Source organism: Micromys minutus (assembly GCF_963924665.1).
Source record: "Micromys minutus genome assembly, chromosome: 6".
In the NCBI taxonomy this organism is placed as follows: Eukaryota; Metazoa; Chordata; class Mammalia; order Rodentia; family Muridae; genus Micromys; species Micromys minutus.
The window spans coordinates 74,389,191-74,403,902 of record NC_137975.1 but is presented as its reverse complement, the minus strand read 5'-3'; the positions used below and the strand labels follow the sequence as shown (position 1 = coordinate 74,403,902).

The following is a 14,712-nucleotide window of genomic DNA, read 5'->3' as shown; positions in this document are numbered from 1 at the left end:
ATTAGACAATATTTTTGAAATAATCTTTTGTTATATACTTCATAGTAAAGTATCTTTCTACCTCCTACTAGTTTATGAAATTGGATCTCATTTAGCCCAGGATAACTTGGAACTTAAGTGTAGCTGAGGATGACTTTAAATTCTGGGCTTTTCTTCCTTCTCTTTAAGTGCAGGGATTACAGATGTGCGTCACCGAGCACAGCTGTACAGTTCTTTCATTTTCAGTAGGTCATCCAACATTCACACCTGTTCTGTTCTTGCAGTGTTCCTCGGCCAACAGTTGTCTGTATATCATCTAATGCAAACTGAATCTTGACAATCAGAAAACATTTACTGAGCAGGAATTTAAACTTCAGTATCAGCTCCCAAAGAAGGGTGGGAATAAAAACCTCTCCCTGAAGATCATTAAGAACAAAACAAAGGTTGAGTTAGGTTGTGCTTTACTTTAATCCCAGTCCTAGGGAGGCAGAAGCAGGCAGATCTCTAAGTCGAGGTCAGGGTTAGCCTACAGAGTGAGTTCCAGGACAGCCAGGCTGCTTCAAAACAAGCAAACAAACAAACCAACACCCAAATTCCAAACAAACAAACAAACAAACAAACAAACAAACAAAAAATCAAACAACAATCTACAGGCCTAGCAGGTGTAGAGCCCTGAGTTTGGTCCCCAACAATCCAATAAACAAACCCACAGCAGAAAACCTTTATTGACTTTAACCTCTTTTTATTAAACACCCACCAAAGCAAGTTACCGCCTTGGCCATGCAGTGTCTGATTTTCCCACAGTCTTCTCAGCCGATTATTTATCTTCCCATTAGAAACCAGTTTACTGTTCAGTTTATTGTTATAGCAATGGTGTGTGTGTGTGTGTGTGTGTGTGTGAGAGAGAGAGAGAGAGAGAGAGAGAGAGAGAGAGAGAGAGAGAGAGAGAGAGATTTATAGCTGCCCGTTAGGATTATTTGAATTAAACCAGGTGTGCTGGCTTACTTTCATAATTTCAACACTTGGGATGCTGAGGCAGGAGAATTGCCATAAATGCAAGGCTATTTCTGGCCCGAGATTAAAACTCTGCCTGAAAAGGCAACAAAACAGAACAAAATAAAGCGGAAAAGGCGACTGAGTCTGTGTGTATGAACCTTAGAGCAACACCTATTTTCTAATATCAATAAACTATCAATTTAATGCTGGAGGTGCAGAGAGAAGTGTGTAGAACATATTAAATGATAAACAAATTTATCCCCACTGCCATTGCTGCTGTTAGTTTCTATCATGAGCTACCCACAATTTTACAGCTAATGGAAATATGATCTTTTTTGAAAGAACCAATAGTTAATGAATGATCATTCAAGGCTTAGAGATGCAAGCTTAGCCCTCCGACCCGGGAGGTCTGAGTACATCTCCTACGTATGTAACTACACTCTTTACTTTTTAATGGACACTGGTAAGAGCCTCTGACGATTCCTCTCTGTTTTCTGTAGCTTGCCAGTATGTTTTTGTCTGAGGATGAAAATTTCCTCCTATTCTTTCGCCTGGAAACTCCCTTGGATAACAGTGTGGAGTTTATGCAGGTGAGTACTTGCTGTCTCCGTGGAGAAAGAGGGTGGGGCCGCCATCCATTCCTCTGTCTGGTCCTTAAGGGAGAGGTATGCCCAGAGGACACGGCCAAACAAATAGGCCTCCAAGAGAGTTTATTTCTCCCTCGTCTTATCCAACTGCTTCTGAGACGAACGAAGGCTTCTTTAGCCGGAGCCAGGGGAAGCTTAAATGAGGGTCAGGCAGGTAGGTTGAAAGGAGAGAGCCAGGCACTGCAGTAGGGGTCTGTGGAGGCTGGAGAAGCCGAGCCCTTTTCTAAAGACAGTCACAATGTAATTTTTTGGAGTGCTGGTCTGAGCAGTGGACCTTGTACTGAGTAAATGCTAAAGATAGTATTGATAGCTCATCTGGCCCCCCTGCCTCTCAGAATCCCACTTCCCCAGCCTCTGGAGAGTGACTGCTACATTGGTGAAGAATGTCAGGGAAGTAAGTACAGCTCAGAGTCTGTCCCAGGCCGCAGCTGTAGTCATGACAGCCCCATATCCTGGTTCACTCCTGAAATCCTTGCCGTAGTTTGGCATCCTTTGAACAACTGTTTATCCTGCTGTTAAACTACAGAAGCATGTGCTCATAACTACTTAACTCACAGAGCTTATCGGAATGGGCCGAAAGTATGTTCCAGTAATCCAAGGCATGCAAGATAAAATGATTATATATTTCAAAGCAATGAAAGTGGTAAGGAGAATGTATAAATACAGGGTGAAGGGAGCAAGTCCCCAGATAGCTGCTGAGGTTCATAGGCCTGTGCTATGGGGTGCCAGGGAAAGTAACTGCAAAGATTCAGTCAGGACCAGAGTTAACTTTTAAGTGTCTCTTCCTTTTGTCTGAATGACTTGGTGTCTTATGAGTATTGCCCCTCATTATGAGCATGTCTACAGAAGCATCAGAGAAAAATCCCATTGCTGAACACTGTATCACTAAGGAGCAAATCTCCACAGAATAACGACAGAGGGTTCGTATTACACTGAGTATCTCCCTTGATTGCTGTTCACCTCATCTCTCTCTGTGTCTCTCTCTTTCTCTCTCTCCCGCCCCTCTCTCTCTCATCTATCTATCCATCCATTCATCCATCCATCCATCCATCCATCCATCCACCCACCCACCCACCCACCCACCCACCCACCCATCTATCTATCTATCTATCTATCTATCTATCTATCTATCTATCTATCTATCTATCCATCCATCCATCCATCCATCCATCCATCCATCCATCTATCTACCTACCCACCCACCTATCTATCTGTTGACTTATTTACGTTTGCAGTGAGGCCTCTCACTGAAGAACATGGAGCTCATGGCTAGGAGCCCCCAGGATCTTCCTGTCCCCACCTCTCAGTGCTGGGGTTACAAACTCATGACATCCCATACAGAGTTTTCACTTAGGTGCTAGGGATCTGAACCCAATGGGTCAGCACAGCCGGCTCTACGCCCACTGAACCAGACTCTTAGCCCCACCTTTTGTATCTTAAATGCCCCTCTTTGTGTTCTTCCCATTTCATAGGGTGTAACCTTTCCTATGTGTCTGTTGGCAGTACCCTTTTTCTCTTTGCCTGGGCATCTTTTTATTTTGTGTCCTTAAAAAACAGGCTCATTGGATATTTCCGTAAAGTCTTCAGTCCTCCAGTGGCTCAGATGCAATAGGGTTTGGAGACAAGCACTGTAAAAATCTGTGTTTCTTAAAATTACCTGGCATTTTCATCATTAAGGTATACTTACATATAAAATTTAGACTACGGATCACATTTAATACATAGAGTTTTGTAAGCCTGGCTTAATCGATCATAAATTACATAGACTGAAAAACATGACATTCCTGATCATTTCTCTCATTAAATTCTAGTATCACAGGACCGGTGTCTCATATTACCCCTGCAGGGTCTACAATCTGATATGTGTAGAAATTGAGACCCTGGAAATTGGTGTATTTGTTATTCTCCTGGTGATAAATCTCCAAGCAAACAAAGACAAAAAATAATCCAATAAAAGCCAATTAAGAAAGGGTTTGTTGTGAGTTACAGTTGGACTTTATGGTCCGTCAGAGAGAGGAAAGGGAGGCACTGATCACATGGGTCCGCAGGGAGAGACCTACCCAGGATGTGGAGAAAGATGGATGAGTACTCAGCTGGATTTTTCCCTTTTGTTTAGTTGGGACCCCTGTTTGTGAGATGGTCCTGCTCACACAGCGTTTCTTCCCTTCCCAGTTAAACCTGTGTGGAGAGACTCTCAGACACAGGACAAATGTATCTACTAGGTGATTCTAAACTACGAAAGCTGGCAATGAAGATTAATAATCATGTTTGATAACAGACACTCTGAGCGTGATGGAATAATTTTGTCTACTAAAATGCAAAAGCAAAATCAACTCCCCAATACTCCCATGATGCTTTTCTCTGGCTCCATGGAACCGTCAGACGTGGTCAAAGTAACAGCATTAGTGCCGGTCATGGGTGGCCAGCTATTGTCTTCCTGTTCAGAACGCAGTTGCACCTTCAGTCCCTCAGCTCTGGCCTCAACTGTCAAGAGGAATGGCTTGCCATTGTGAAGTATAGGTGACAGAGTCACCACCACACAGGCAAGAGTCCTCGGGAAACTTTCCACCGGGTGTTTGTTTTCTTGGTCATTGTTTTACGTTTTTTCGAAGCCCACACTGGCCTTGAATTTGTAATCCACTGCCTCACTCTCCAAAGTTCTGAGATATTAAGCACAAACCATCAGGGCCAATTGCTTCTCTTGGCAGAGTCCTGCTATGTAGCCCGGTTAACTTAGGGCAGTGGTAGGGTCACATGAGCATCCTTGTCATGTTTTTATTCTCTTAGCATCTGTATTCCCCACCTCTGTCCCCGCAAGTTCATCACGTCGCCAAGACATTACTCTTCACAGTTTTGGTTGTAATAACAAACACATTTTCCACTCTGTTGTCTCAGATTTGTCTCCCAGGAGTGCGGGTCTCTGAGTCAGCCTGCTTGTGTGGTCTGAGCTCAGCACACATGCCTAGGACACATTTTGTTTGTTTCCTTGTCTTGAGGGCTCTCTTAGAACTTTTCTCACATTCTTAACAGCTCAGCTCTGTATTTAAAGCAGTATTTACATAGTATCTTGCATTTTTTTTTTTGGATTTTTTTTTTTAATGCAGAGAAGATATTTCTGCATTCTGTACTGCCCTCAATAGAAGTCTCTCAGGATTCTATTTTAAGTTTTCTAGTGGAGGCATGATCCACTTGAGTGGCTTTGGGAGATCTCAGTAATGCACCTGAATCTCTGCTGAATTCTACCCAAACAATTGTCACCAAAGTCAGCCTTGAACTCCATGGAAAAGGTTTATTTGCATCCAATTAAGGACCATTTTCAGATGCTGGGTCACAGGAACCCAATATAAGTCCCCCTTGAAATACCTGAGGATGTTTATGCTTTGAATGTAGGAAGTTTGAACACTTGTTTTCTGTTGGTGACATTGTTCAGGACATAGAGCCTGACTGTTGGAAATAAGCCTGTCCCTACTTTTTGTCCGTTCTCTGCTCTGACAGTGGATGCAATGTGACCAGCTGCTTTGAGCTCACATGGCCAAACAGTATCCACCACGATGGACTGTGTTCTCTTGAACCATGAGCTGAAATAAACTCCCATTAGGCTACTTCTTGGTCAGATAATGAGAAGTCGGGCAGCTAAGACTTGAGACGAACGGCTTTTATGTGTTTCAGATTTGGCGCAAATACGACGCGGACAGCAGTGGCTTCATATCAGCTGCTGAGCTTTCTGTGAGTGTTGGTGGGAAGTAACACTGGTTTGGTCATCTTTAGAATGCATACAAACATATATGTATATATGTGTATATGTGTATATTGTGTGTGTGTGTGTGTGTATTTCTGTGAACCACAGACATGTAACTTTGAATTTGTTTCTTAAAAAGTAGCCTGACCGGAGAAAGCAGATCACTGTAAAGATTTAAAGGACAAACTGGCAACGTGCCTCAGCCTGTAATGGTGTGAGCCCAATGTCCCGAGTTTAATCCTTAGAACCACATAAAGGCGAAGGAAAGAAACAACTCCGCAAAGTTGTCCTCTGACTTCCATGTCTTCTTGCACACCCTGCATGTTTATGCATGTATATACATGCATTCACACACACACACACACACACACACACACACACACACACATGCATAGACACATATGCACATACACAGGGCCCAGTACAATAATAAATAATAAAGGTTTGGGAAGTGCTTGTCCTGCTGCTGTCTTTGGAGAGAGGTGAATGAAGCTTTTAGGATGTGTTTTGAGCTTGGAGTCCCTCTCTTCCAAGAGCATCTGTCAGTGGCAACCCTCCACTCAAATTCTTCAAGCTTATTTAATATTTTATCTCCTCCATGAGACGAGTTGCAATCCCCATCCCTATAGAAAAGACCTTAAACGAGTTTTTATCTTAGTTGCTCACCGTGTTCAATGTCACGTTTCTCTTGGTGATGCAGAACTTCCTCCGAGACCTTTTCCTCCACCACAGAAAGGCCATTTCCGAGAGTGAACTGGAAGTGTATACTAGCACCATGGTGAGTAAAAGACTGGCTGCCCTGTGGGGTAGCCTGCCCGTGTTTCCTCATTTCCCCAGGAAGTGCTTGCTCACAGATGGTTACATGGTAGGAGCCTGGCTCTGGAACAGTGGCTAAAACTGAGCTGTTGTAGTATTTCTCAGAAGGAGACCAGTGCACTTGAGAGGAAGGTTGCCCAGCTGCCTTTGAAGAGACCGGGGATGTCCAGGAAATACTAGTTTTTTTTTTTTTGTTTTTTGTTTTTTTTTTTTTTTAAAGTACCTTGCTATCAAACTCAGAGGTCATTAACGTGACTCAGAACCAGCTAACCATGGACTTGTATCATCAAGACCCTACAGATGGAAAGGGTCTCTCACCACGATGGTGATTCTACTCATTGAGCTCGTGGGCTCAGAGCAGAGGAAACGCAGAGGGGGATGTGCATGTTTCCTGTAGCCAAAAGAGGTGCCTAGGGGGTGCCAGGCAAAGGGAGCTGATATGGGGAGTTTGGAGCGTATGCAACTGAGAACAATATGTGGGGTTTTGTTAGAATGTGGTGTGTGTGTGTGTGTGTGTGTGTGTGTGTATGTGTGTGAGTGTGTATGTGTGTGTGTGTGTGTGTGTGTGTGTGTGTGTGTGTGTTAGAGGTATGCTTGTGAAGGCATCAGATCAGTCCAGGGTGTCATAAAAATGGGGGTGTCTCACTGACCTGAGGTTTATTGGCTAGCTGGCTAAATCGGTTGACAACTGATCCCCAGGGACCCTCAAGTTTGTTTTCCCAGTGCTGGGACCACACACATGCACTTTAAACTGTGGGATCTTGGAATTAAACTCAGTTCCTATGTTTGCAAAAGCTCTTTACCCTCTGACCTATCTCCCCAGCTCCATACTTAGGCTTTTAATTGGGTTGCTGAAATACTGAAACTCATTGTAAAGATTAGCTAACCAAGAAAAGTTGTTTCGTAGCCAAGGGCACCATAACTCTAAACTTCCTGGATGTCAGCCCTGGAGCCTCCAGATTCTTACCCTGGACTCTGGCCACTCTGAGCGCTGGCTCAGGAAAGAAATGAAAACTATTTTGAGCATGATGACATCTGTGTAAAAGAAAGAAGGTGTCCTAGAGAGAACCAATCCCAGGACAGGATGTGAAGGAGCATTTTGGCTCCTTACAGTGTTCTAACTGAATGCAGGATGTTTTGGGATTCCGAGCAGACATGAACTCAGCATTGAAAGAACAGGGTCCCCCGGGAGCAGTACACAGCCGCCCTGTCCAAGAGCCTCTGAGATCCTTGTGACCTAAGCTCCGATGAAGCTGTCATGGAATAGACGTGGCAGGGAATTCATTTGCATCTTGGGGGGGCCAGAATAGAAGGCTTCGAGCATATTTTAAACATCGGTTGAACAGAATGTTAGCCTGTCTGTTGTTATCTCGATTTAATTAATTTGTAAAACATGAACTACACAATGAATATATTTACATTTAAATCTCTAGCAGCTTTCTAGCATCTCTCCCAGCGTGAAGCTGTCTGGGCCGAGGGCTTCTGCCCACCTTCAGCAATCGATTCTGATCTTCACTTTCTGCCTCTTGTGCATCCTTAAAGATTCAGGCGGATGCTATCTTTCCTCACAGCTTCCTTTCGTAATGAGCATCAGTACCACTCTCCCTTCTGTCGCGTATGTCATCACCTTAACACCATACTCATTCACTTAAGCCATCCCTTAGGCACTGTTTTCTTTCCAAAGATTTATTTATTTAGTTCATGCATGTGAGTCCACTGTCGCCGTCTTCAGACACGCCAGAAGAGGGCATCAGATCCCATTACAGATGGTTGTGAGCCACCATGTGGTTGCTGGGAGTTGAACTCATGACCTTCAGAAGAGCAGTCAGTGCTCTAACCACTGAGTCATCTCTCCAGCTCCCATAGATACTGTTAAGTGTTTATGTAACACTAAAGGGGGCCCATGTGATGTTAAGGGGAGAGAGAAAGGAAGGTATAGTATTGCTATAGAGGTAGATGAGACACATTGAATCCATCCATAGCAGAAGGCCCTGTGACATCATTGTCTTAACTTACTTTGTCCCCTATGCCCACCTTCCAACAAAGGAATTACTTAGTATCCCCACAGGAGTCATGTTTACCTTCAGATAATTCTAGTTTGTAGCAGCCCCCAAGCATTGAAGGGCCCTCCAGGTCACACTCATCTAAGCATTCTGGTCTCTTCCTATATTTATTATCCTGTTGAGTGGCCAGAGCCTTAGAAATGCCAATAGGGGGTTTCGGGGCCATGGTGTTAAACTCCCCCTTTCCTCGGTGATTACACTGAGACCTCAAAATGTCTCCGAAGATCTCCTCTCCCCCAAGGGATGTCACCCTGAGGGATGTTTCCCCTATGGTTAAATTTGATCTGGTAAATCAGTTCATGAAAACATGGGAGTTCTATCCATGACAAATATGTTAGGAGGAGTCTGAAAGGAAGATGTCGTAGCCTTCTAATTCAGCCTTCTAACCTTCATCTGGAGAAATCAGGAGAGGAAGGAGAAAGGACCAGAAGCTCTCTGGTTATTCCTGTCATCCCGCTGTGAATGTCACCAGCACAGGGCATCAGCCAGTCAGAGGAGTTGAGTTCAAGCTTTCCTGCCCACCCTTCATTGCTAGTATTACCTAGTCCAAATTTGGGAAGTGGTCTACCTACTGAGGGCTGAGAGACTTCCCGTGAGTGAATCACATTCCTGCTGCTTTAATGGCTTCTTATTTGTACAGCGAACACAATCATTGCAAAGCTGCACTGAAGAATTTTCTTTTGAGGTTTAGCATGAAATGCTTTACTTAAGAGCCGTAACCTACCAGATGAATTCAAATTAACCCTAATGAGGATGGCTGCATTTGATAGCTGTGTGAGCAGGGGTAACAAACGAGCTGAGGGTGAACAACCAGTCAGAAGAGACAGGCTCAGACACGCACGCCACGTCCTGTCCCAATCTTAGTGTTCGGAAGGAGAAACGGTGGGAAGGATGCTTCCAGCTCCAGGCAGGAGGAGAGACCGTTTATCTAGACAGGAAATCATTAGGTGGTATTTAATCTCGCTAAATGCAAGCTGATGACTCTGGGAGCTACTATTAAACAGCAAATAACGTTCTGACACTTGGACAGAGAAAATTCTAAGAGGTTAAGCTGGCCTTATGACTGGTATGAAGCGAGTCCAGTCCAGTCCAGTCCAGTCCAAGGCCTGTCTGGACTCATTTGTGGGATATTTTTCTCTTTCTGTGCCTACTTGCTACATGCTGATAATGTTGACCAGTTTTAAATGCAAGGGCGTGCCCGAAAGCCTTAGCTTACGACTCTGACTCAAACTGTTCTTTTGAGCTTCTTAGATGAGTATGCGTTTCTACTTTCATATACAACATCTCAAACATCACAGTACAGGTGGCTTCCTTCATTTTGATTGTTGTGTCAAAGCAATCAGTCTTGATGACTTCCTTCTCTGCCACTGTAATTAGCAAATCCTATTGACTGCTACATGTCACTATAACTAAATATTTGAAGCACAGTAATAGGTAAAGAAAAGAGGTTCATTTAGCTGGCAGGGATGCTCCTTGTAAGGAAGTCACCACAGGTGCATCCTGATGGCAGAAGTGTATCTGAGCTCCAAAGAGGAAGACAGAAGCAGGGGGAAATTTCAAGGCCTTGAAATGTTTACTTGGCTCATAACAAGTCCTGCTTCATGGAATCAAGCTACATAAGACCTACACCAGTCCCTCCAAATGAGCCTGAGTTCCCCCTCTTAAACTTTCCCCCACTCAACAATGGCTTGAGGGAGGCGAAGTTAAACTTCCCTAACTCAACACTGGCCCTAGAGACTAAGCTTCCAGCATGTAATTTTTTAGGGGCGACTCACAAAATAGCAGCTATATTCAAATTACATCATGAATCTGGCCACTCCCACCAGATTCTGAGCCATAAGGATGGGTAACTGGAGAGGTTTCCTTACCTCCACTCTTCCCTTTTGAGCTCTCCCTGGAACACAGCAGCCTATGATCCTGTTACATTGTAACTGGATGAAACCCTCCCGCTGAGCACTGTCTCAGAGAAAATGACAATGTTACTATCTTGGTTACTTACCAAGCTGCCATTTGTCTCAATTTTCCTCCTTTTATTATCCACTTTCACCTATTACGTGATAGACTTTTCCTGAGGAGAGGAAACACGCGTGCACTCACTCCAGAAAGGGAAGCCACAACAAGGCCAGCGTGAGCCAATGAGTGTTTATGTGAACAGAGTACGGGTGAGGGGCTGCTGTGTAGGAGGAGGGATGACTCAAAGGCAGCCGCATCACTGAGAAGCCCACTCCAGCATCGGTGGTGACCCACAAAAGCCACCTTCCTGGAGCTCTCTGAGAATGTCTCCTCTGTCCCTTGGTCTTTGCTTCTTCTAGGCAGCTTGGCTGCTCTAAGAGTCTCTAGGTGGCTCTGCCAGTCTGAGAGTGCCTCTCTGCGCTCCAACGGTTTATATAAACTAGAAAATCTAGTCAGTTTCAGGGACTGTCTGAATCTATTGAGTTGCTACTTCCCGAGTCTTAAAGAGCTCCCTTCCAGGATGGAAGGTTTAATCTCAGAGGACATTACTACATAACACAACCGGGTCTTTCCACACTACCACCACGCTCACTTCCCAGGAGGTTCACGGGCTAAGTATTGTGCCGTGGCTTCTATTTCTGCATAATACCCTTAACCCAGAAGTACGTATGACTTTCATCACTTCCTCTCAAACCTTTGCTCAAAAGCTGCCTTTTCCTTAAGGGTGCTGGTATTATGAAATGGTTCATCACTGCCAACTTAACAATCACCTAGGAGACATGCCTCTGAGAGTGTCTGTGTGTTTTAAATTTCATGTGTGTGTGTGTGTGTGTGTGTGTGTGTGGTATGTTTGTGTGTGTGTGCTTGTGTATTCATGGGCAGGCTTGCTGGTGTGTAACTGCACGGCCTCCCATGCCATGGTATGCATATATGATATCCTCCAGTGTCAGGCCCTCACCTTCCACCCTGTGGGAGACAAGGCCTCTTTGTTGTCCGTGGCTACACAGCTAGCTGGCAGCCCAGCTCCTGAGGTTATCTCCTGTATCTGTTGCTTCCCAGGCCTGGATGGGCACCAGGGTTACAGCTGTGCCCTGTAGCCCAGCGTTGACATGGGTGCTGGGGGTGTTTAGGTCTTTGTGCTTATAGAACTTATATAACAGGCACTTTTCCACTTGCTCTCCAACCCTGACTGGGAGCAAACCTTGAAGCCAGTGTTCATGTGGGTCTACCTGGCCACGCTCTCCAGTTCTCTGTCAAACACTTCTCAGTCTAGAAAGTGTTCCCTTTGAGGTTGCTCAGCAAGAGTCAGGCCCATCTTTCTAGGTGAGGTTACAACTTACTTAGGGCTCAATTTAATCTTGTTTTCTATTAAGTCAGAACCCCCTGCGATGATGACATCACAAAGGATGAGGTACAGGCCACTCTCAAAACCTGTGTCATTATCTGAGTAGATATAGTATTCATATTTAAAGGATATGATCGGACATCTGAGAATCCCAAGGATCTATTGTACCATTTTGCTTGATAAGACCCAGTCTTTCTATGTACATCAGGTTGTCCGTGATTTTGCACCAATCCTCCTGCCTCAGCCTCCTAAGTGCTGGGATTATAGGCACATACCATCACAGGTTCATCCCTGCTTTGGGCCATTTTTGATGGCAAAGTTTAGGGAGAATGGGCTTTCGAATTAATTTCAAGTTCTAAAGCAGACCAAACTGAATTTGGAGAAGAAGAAAGGGTGTAAAACAAGTGCATTTTCACATGGGCGATATACCCCTGTGCAGTGTCCTCACCTGATGTTTTCCACAGATGCTCTAGAGCTCTGGAATGTGAAGTCACATTCCAACTCATTCAAGGAGCGTGTCCCCCCTCTACTGCATGACACCAGAGTGGTCTTCTGCTCTGAGGTTAGGACAGAAAGTTTCAGTTCTCAGTGCTGACTCACCTAAAGTCATGTATAGGATAATAGTGCAAATAGGTGCTTTAGACAAGGCTGGGTACCCTTTGCTTCTGCTCTGCTCAGTGAGACACCATGCACAAGAGCCCCGCACCCAAGGCTTGGTCGCTGAGATGTCCTAGGTGAATATAATATAGATGTCAGATAATTAAAATCCCGACTCATGGTGAAACACAGAATTTTAAGCTGTTGTCATTATGCAGAATCTTCTTTCACCTTCCAAAATGAAGGAGTCATTTTTGCCGTCCACCAAATATCTATACTCCTTCCAAGCACATGGTGGGGTCGGTCATTCTACCTCTTTGGAGTTAGAAGTGGTCAGTCGCTTGCTTCGGAGTGATGACATTTTAACCTGTAAATGAGCTGCCATCTTTATTTCTGGCACGGCGACCAGGCAGCCTTAGCTGCTGTGAGGGCAGAGCCCCCAGCTAGCCTTGGGTTTCTACAACAACAAGACATGCGCCTGAACTGTGACAACACATGGAAGAGTGGTCACTGTGACACATCCCAGCTGGGAGCTGAGCTGCCAGTCGCTTGGTAGCAAACACCCATTTTTCCTAGGGAGGTGAGTTCCTCAGTTCAGCTGGTTTAGACAGAGGTGCCTTGAGCGCTTTTAAGATCACAGGCAGTGGTAGTGCACCCACACTTAAATCACAGCTGTTGGGAGGCAAAGACAAGTGGATCTATGTGAGTTTGAAGCCAGCCAACTCTAGACAATGAGTTGCAGGACAGCCAAGGCTACACAGGAAAACCCTGCCTTGAAAACCAATCAACCAACCAACCAACCAACCAAACAAACAAACAAACAAAAGAACTGTTCTGAGCATTTGTCACATCCATGTTCCTTTCTCCCTTTTAGATGAAGATCTTTGACAAAAATAAAGATGGCCGTTTGGATCTTAATGACTTGGCAAGGTGAGTGTTGCCGAAAAGTGGCAAACTCAGAAATTCCTGTCCCAGGGTCTGATGGTGACACACACATCCTTTGAAATCCAAGAGTCACTCTTGCCTGGAGTCTAAGAGACCAGGTTCACCTTATTAAACCAACTGCAGTGCTTTTGAATCACCCTGGGTAACAGATTCCTTTGTGAAGATAATCAAAGCTCCATTCTGCCTATCTGCACAATGCATAAACATTACATTATTATAGTAAGAACTCGTGGCTGGGTCATCGGTCGATTTTGCCCTCAGAGGCCAGGCCCTCAGTCCCACACTGGGATTTCCTTCCAAATCCGAAATCTAACAAAACAAAAGCAATAATGATGATAATGATAATAAAATAATAATAAACGAAAGAAACAAAGGAAGGAGGGAAGAAAGAAAGAACCTTGAAGCTATTCACTGAATTTGGAAATGTTAGATTATTAATTTAGAGCAATAGTAAAAACTGATTGAACCTTATTAGAGGTAGCTCTCTGCTGGCCTTTGGGGGTTGACTACCCTCTGTAGTACCTGAAGGCTGGTGGGAGAGAGGGAGGACGAGATCAGGAGCAGCATAGTCCATGAGTCTGTGAGGGGACTTGGGATTGATGGTTTGCTATATATATTATAATGCAGCTTTCTGTTACTATAATGAAATGTCAGAGGTAGGCTAACTTATAAAGAGAAAAAAATTTTTAATTATTTCACTGTTTCAGAGGCTGGATATTTTTTTTAAAAAAGCATAACTCAAGTTCCAGGAAGAATTTCCTGGCTGTGTCACACTATGATATTGTGTATCTCTTGTCCGTGTGGTCCTCTACTTGTTTCTTGTTCTTGATGCTGAATCCACAGCCTTTGCATGTGCTGGGCTCAGCCCCTGGTCCTGAAGGTTGTCTGTCCATAGACACAAGAGGAAAACTCTTGTCAGTCTTGGCCATAACATTGAGTCTCACATACTAGCTGGATTTCCGTGCCTCCTAGGAGCTGTTGTATTCCTAATGGACTCTCCCCAGGACCTCCATCGGACTTTTGGTGAAAGGAACACTGAGAGACCAGTCAAAGAAGAACAAAGTGTTTCTCTCCACAGAGCCCAGCAACTACCTCAACCCCCCAGCCTTGTTCCTGATCCCTCCACCTCACATGCTTTCTTGAGGAAGAATTCCCACTTCACCCCAAGCAGAGTTAGAAAAATTTCAGTCACTCCTCAGAAGGAAAGTTCATGTCTGGAAGATTCATTGAAATCGGGACAGTGTGGCTGACAAGAGCTTTTAGTCTCATTGTTCCCTCCACTGAAGTCTGCCTAGTCCCAGCTTCGAATATAGAAAGAAACAGAAAAGGCAGTTCAGCACTGGGGGCTCTTCGTGCTGAGACTGTAAGTTTAGCTACATGCATACACACTCACATGTGCACACACATGCACACAGATAGAGGTAGAGAAAAATATGAATATGAGCAGAACCATGTAGTGCTTTTCAGGTCTGGTTATGCCACTTGCAGTAATGTCTTGAAAGCTCTGTCTGTTGTGACCGACTACTGACCCTGTTGTGGCCGGACAGTCTGCTGGACACAGGCCATACTTGGCCCCTTTATCGGCTGACGCACATTTGAGTTGCTTCTACTCTTCAGATACTATGTACTGGC

General features: G+C 44.6%; 1 protein-coding gene across 1 annotated transcript in view; it reads left to right on the top strand.

Moving 5' to 3' along the window:
* The window catches only part of SCGN (secretagogin, EF-hand calcium binding protein), a gene marked incomplete at both ends in the record, with an annotated part of 34,825 nt that overhangs the window by 9,478 nt on the left and 10,635 nt on the right, over positions 1 to 14,712 (top strand). Inside the window, 4 exons of the mRNA XM_080917599.1 lie at positions 1,476 to 1,565; positions 5,292 to 5,348; positions 6,062 to 6,139; positions 13,010 to 13,065. Of these exons, the coding sequence (XP_080773725.1) occupies positions 1,476 to 1,565; positions 5,292 to 5,348; positions 6,062 to 6,139; positions 13,010 to 13,065 (281 nt within the window). The remainder of the gene's footprint in view (positions 1 to 1,475; positions 1,566 to 5,291; positions 5,349 to 6,061; positions 6,140 to 13,009; positions 13,066 to 14,712) is intronic.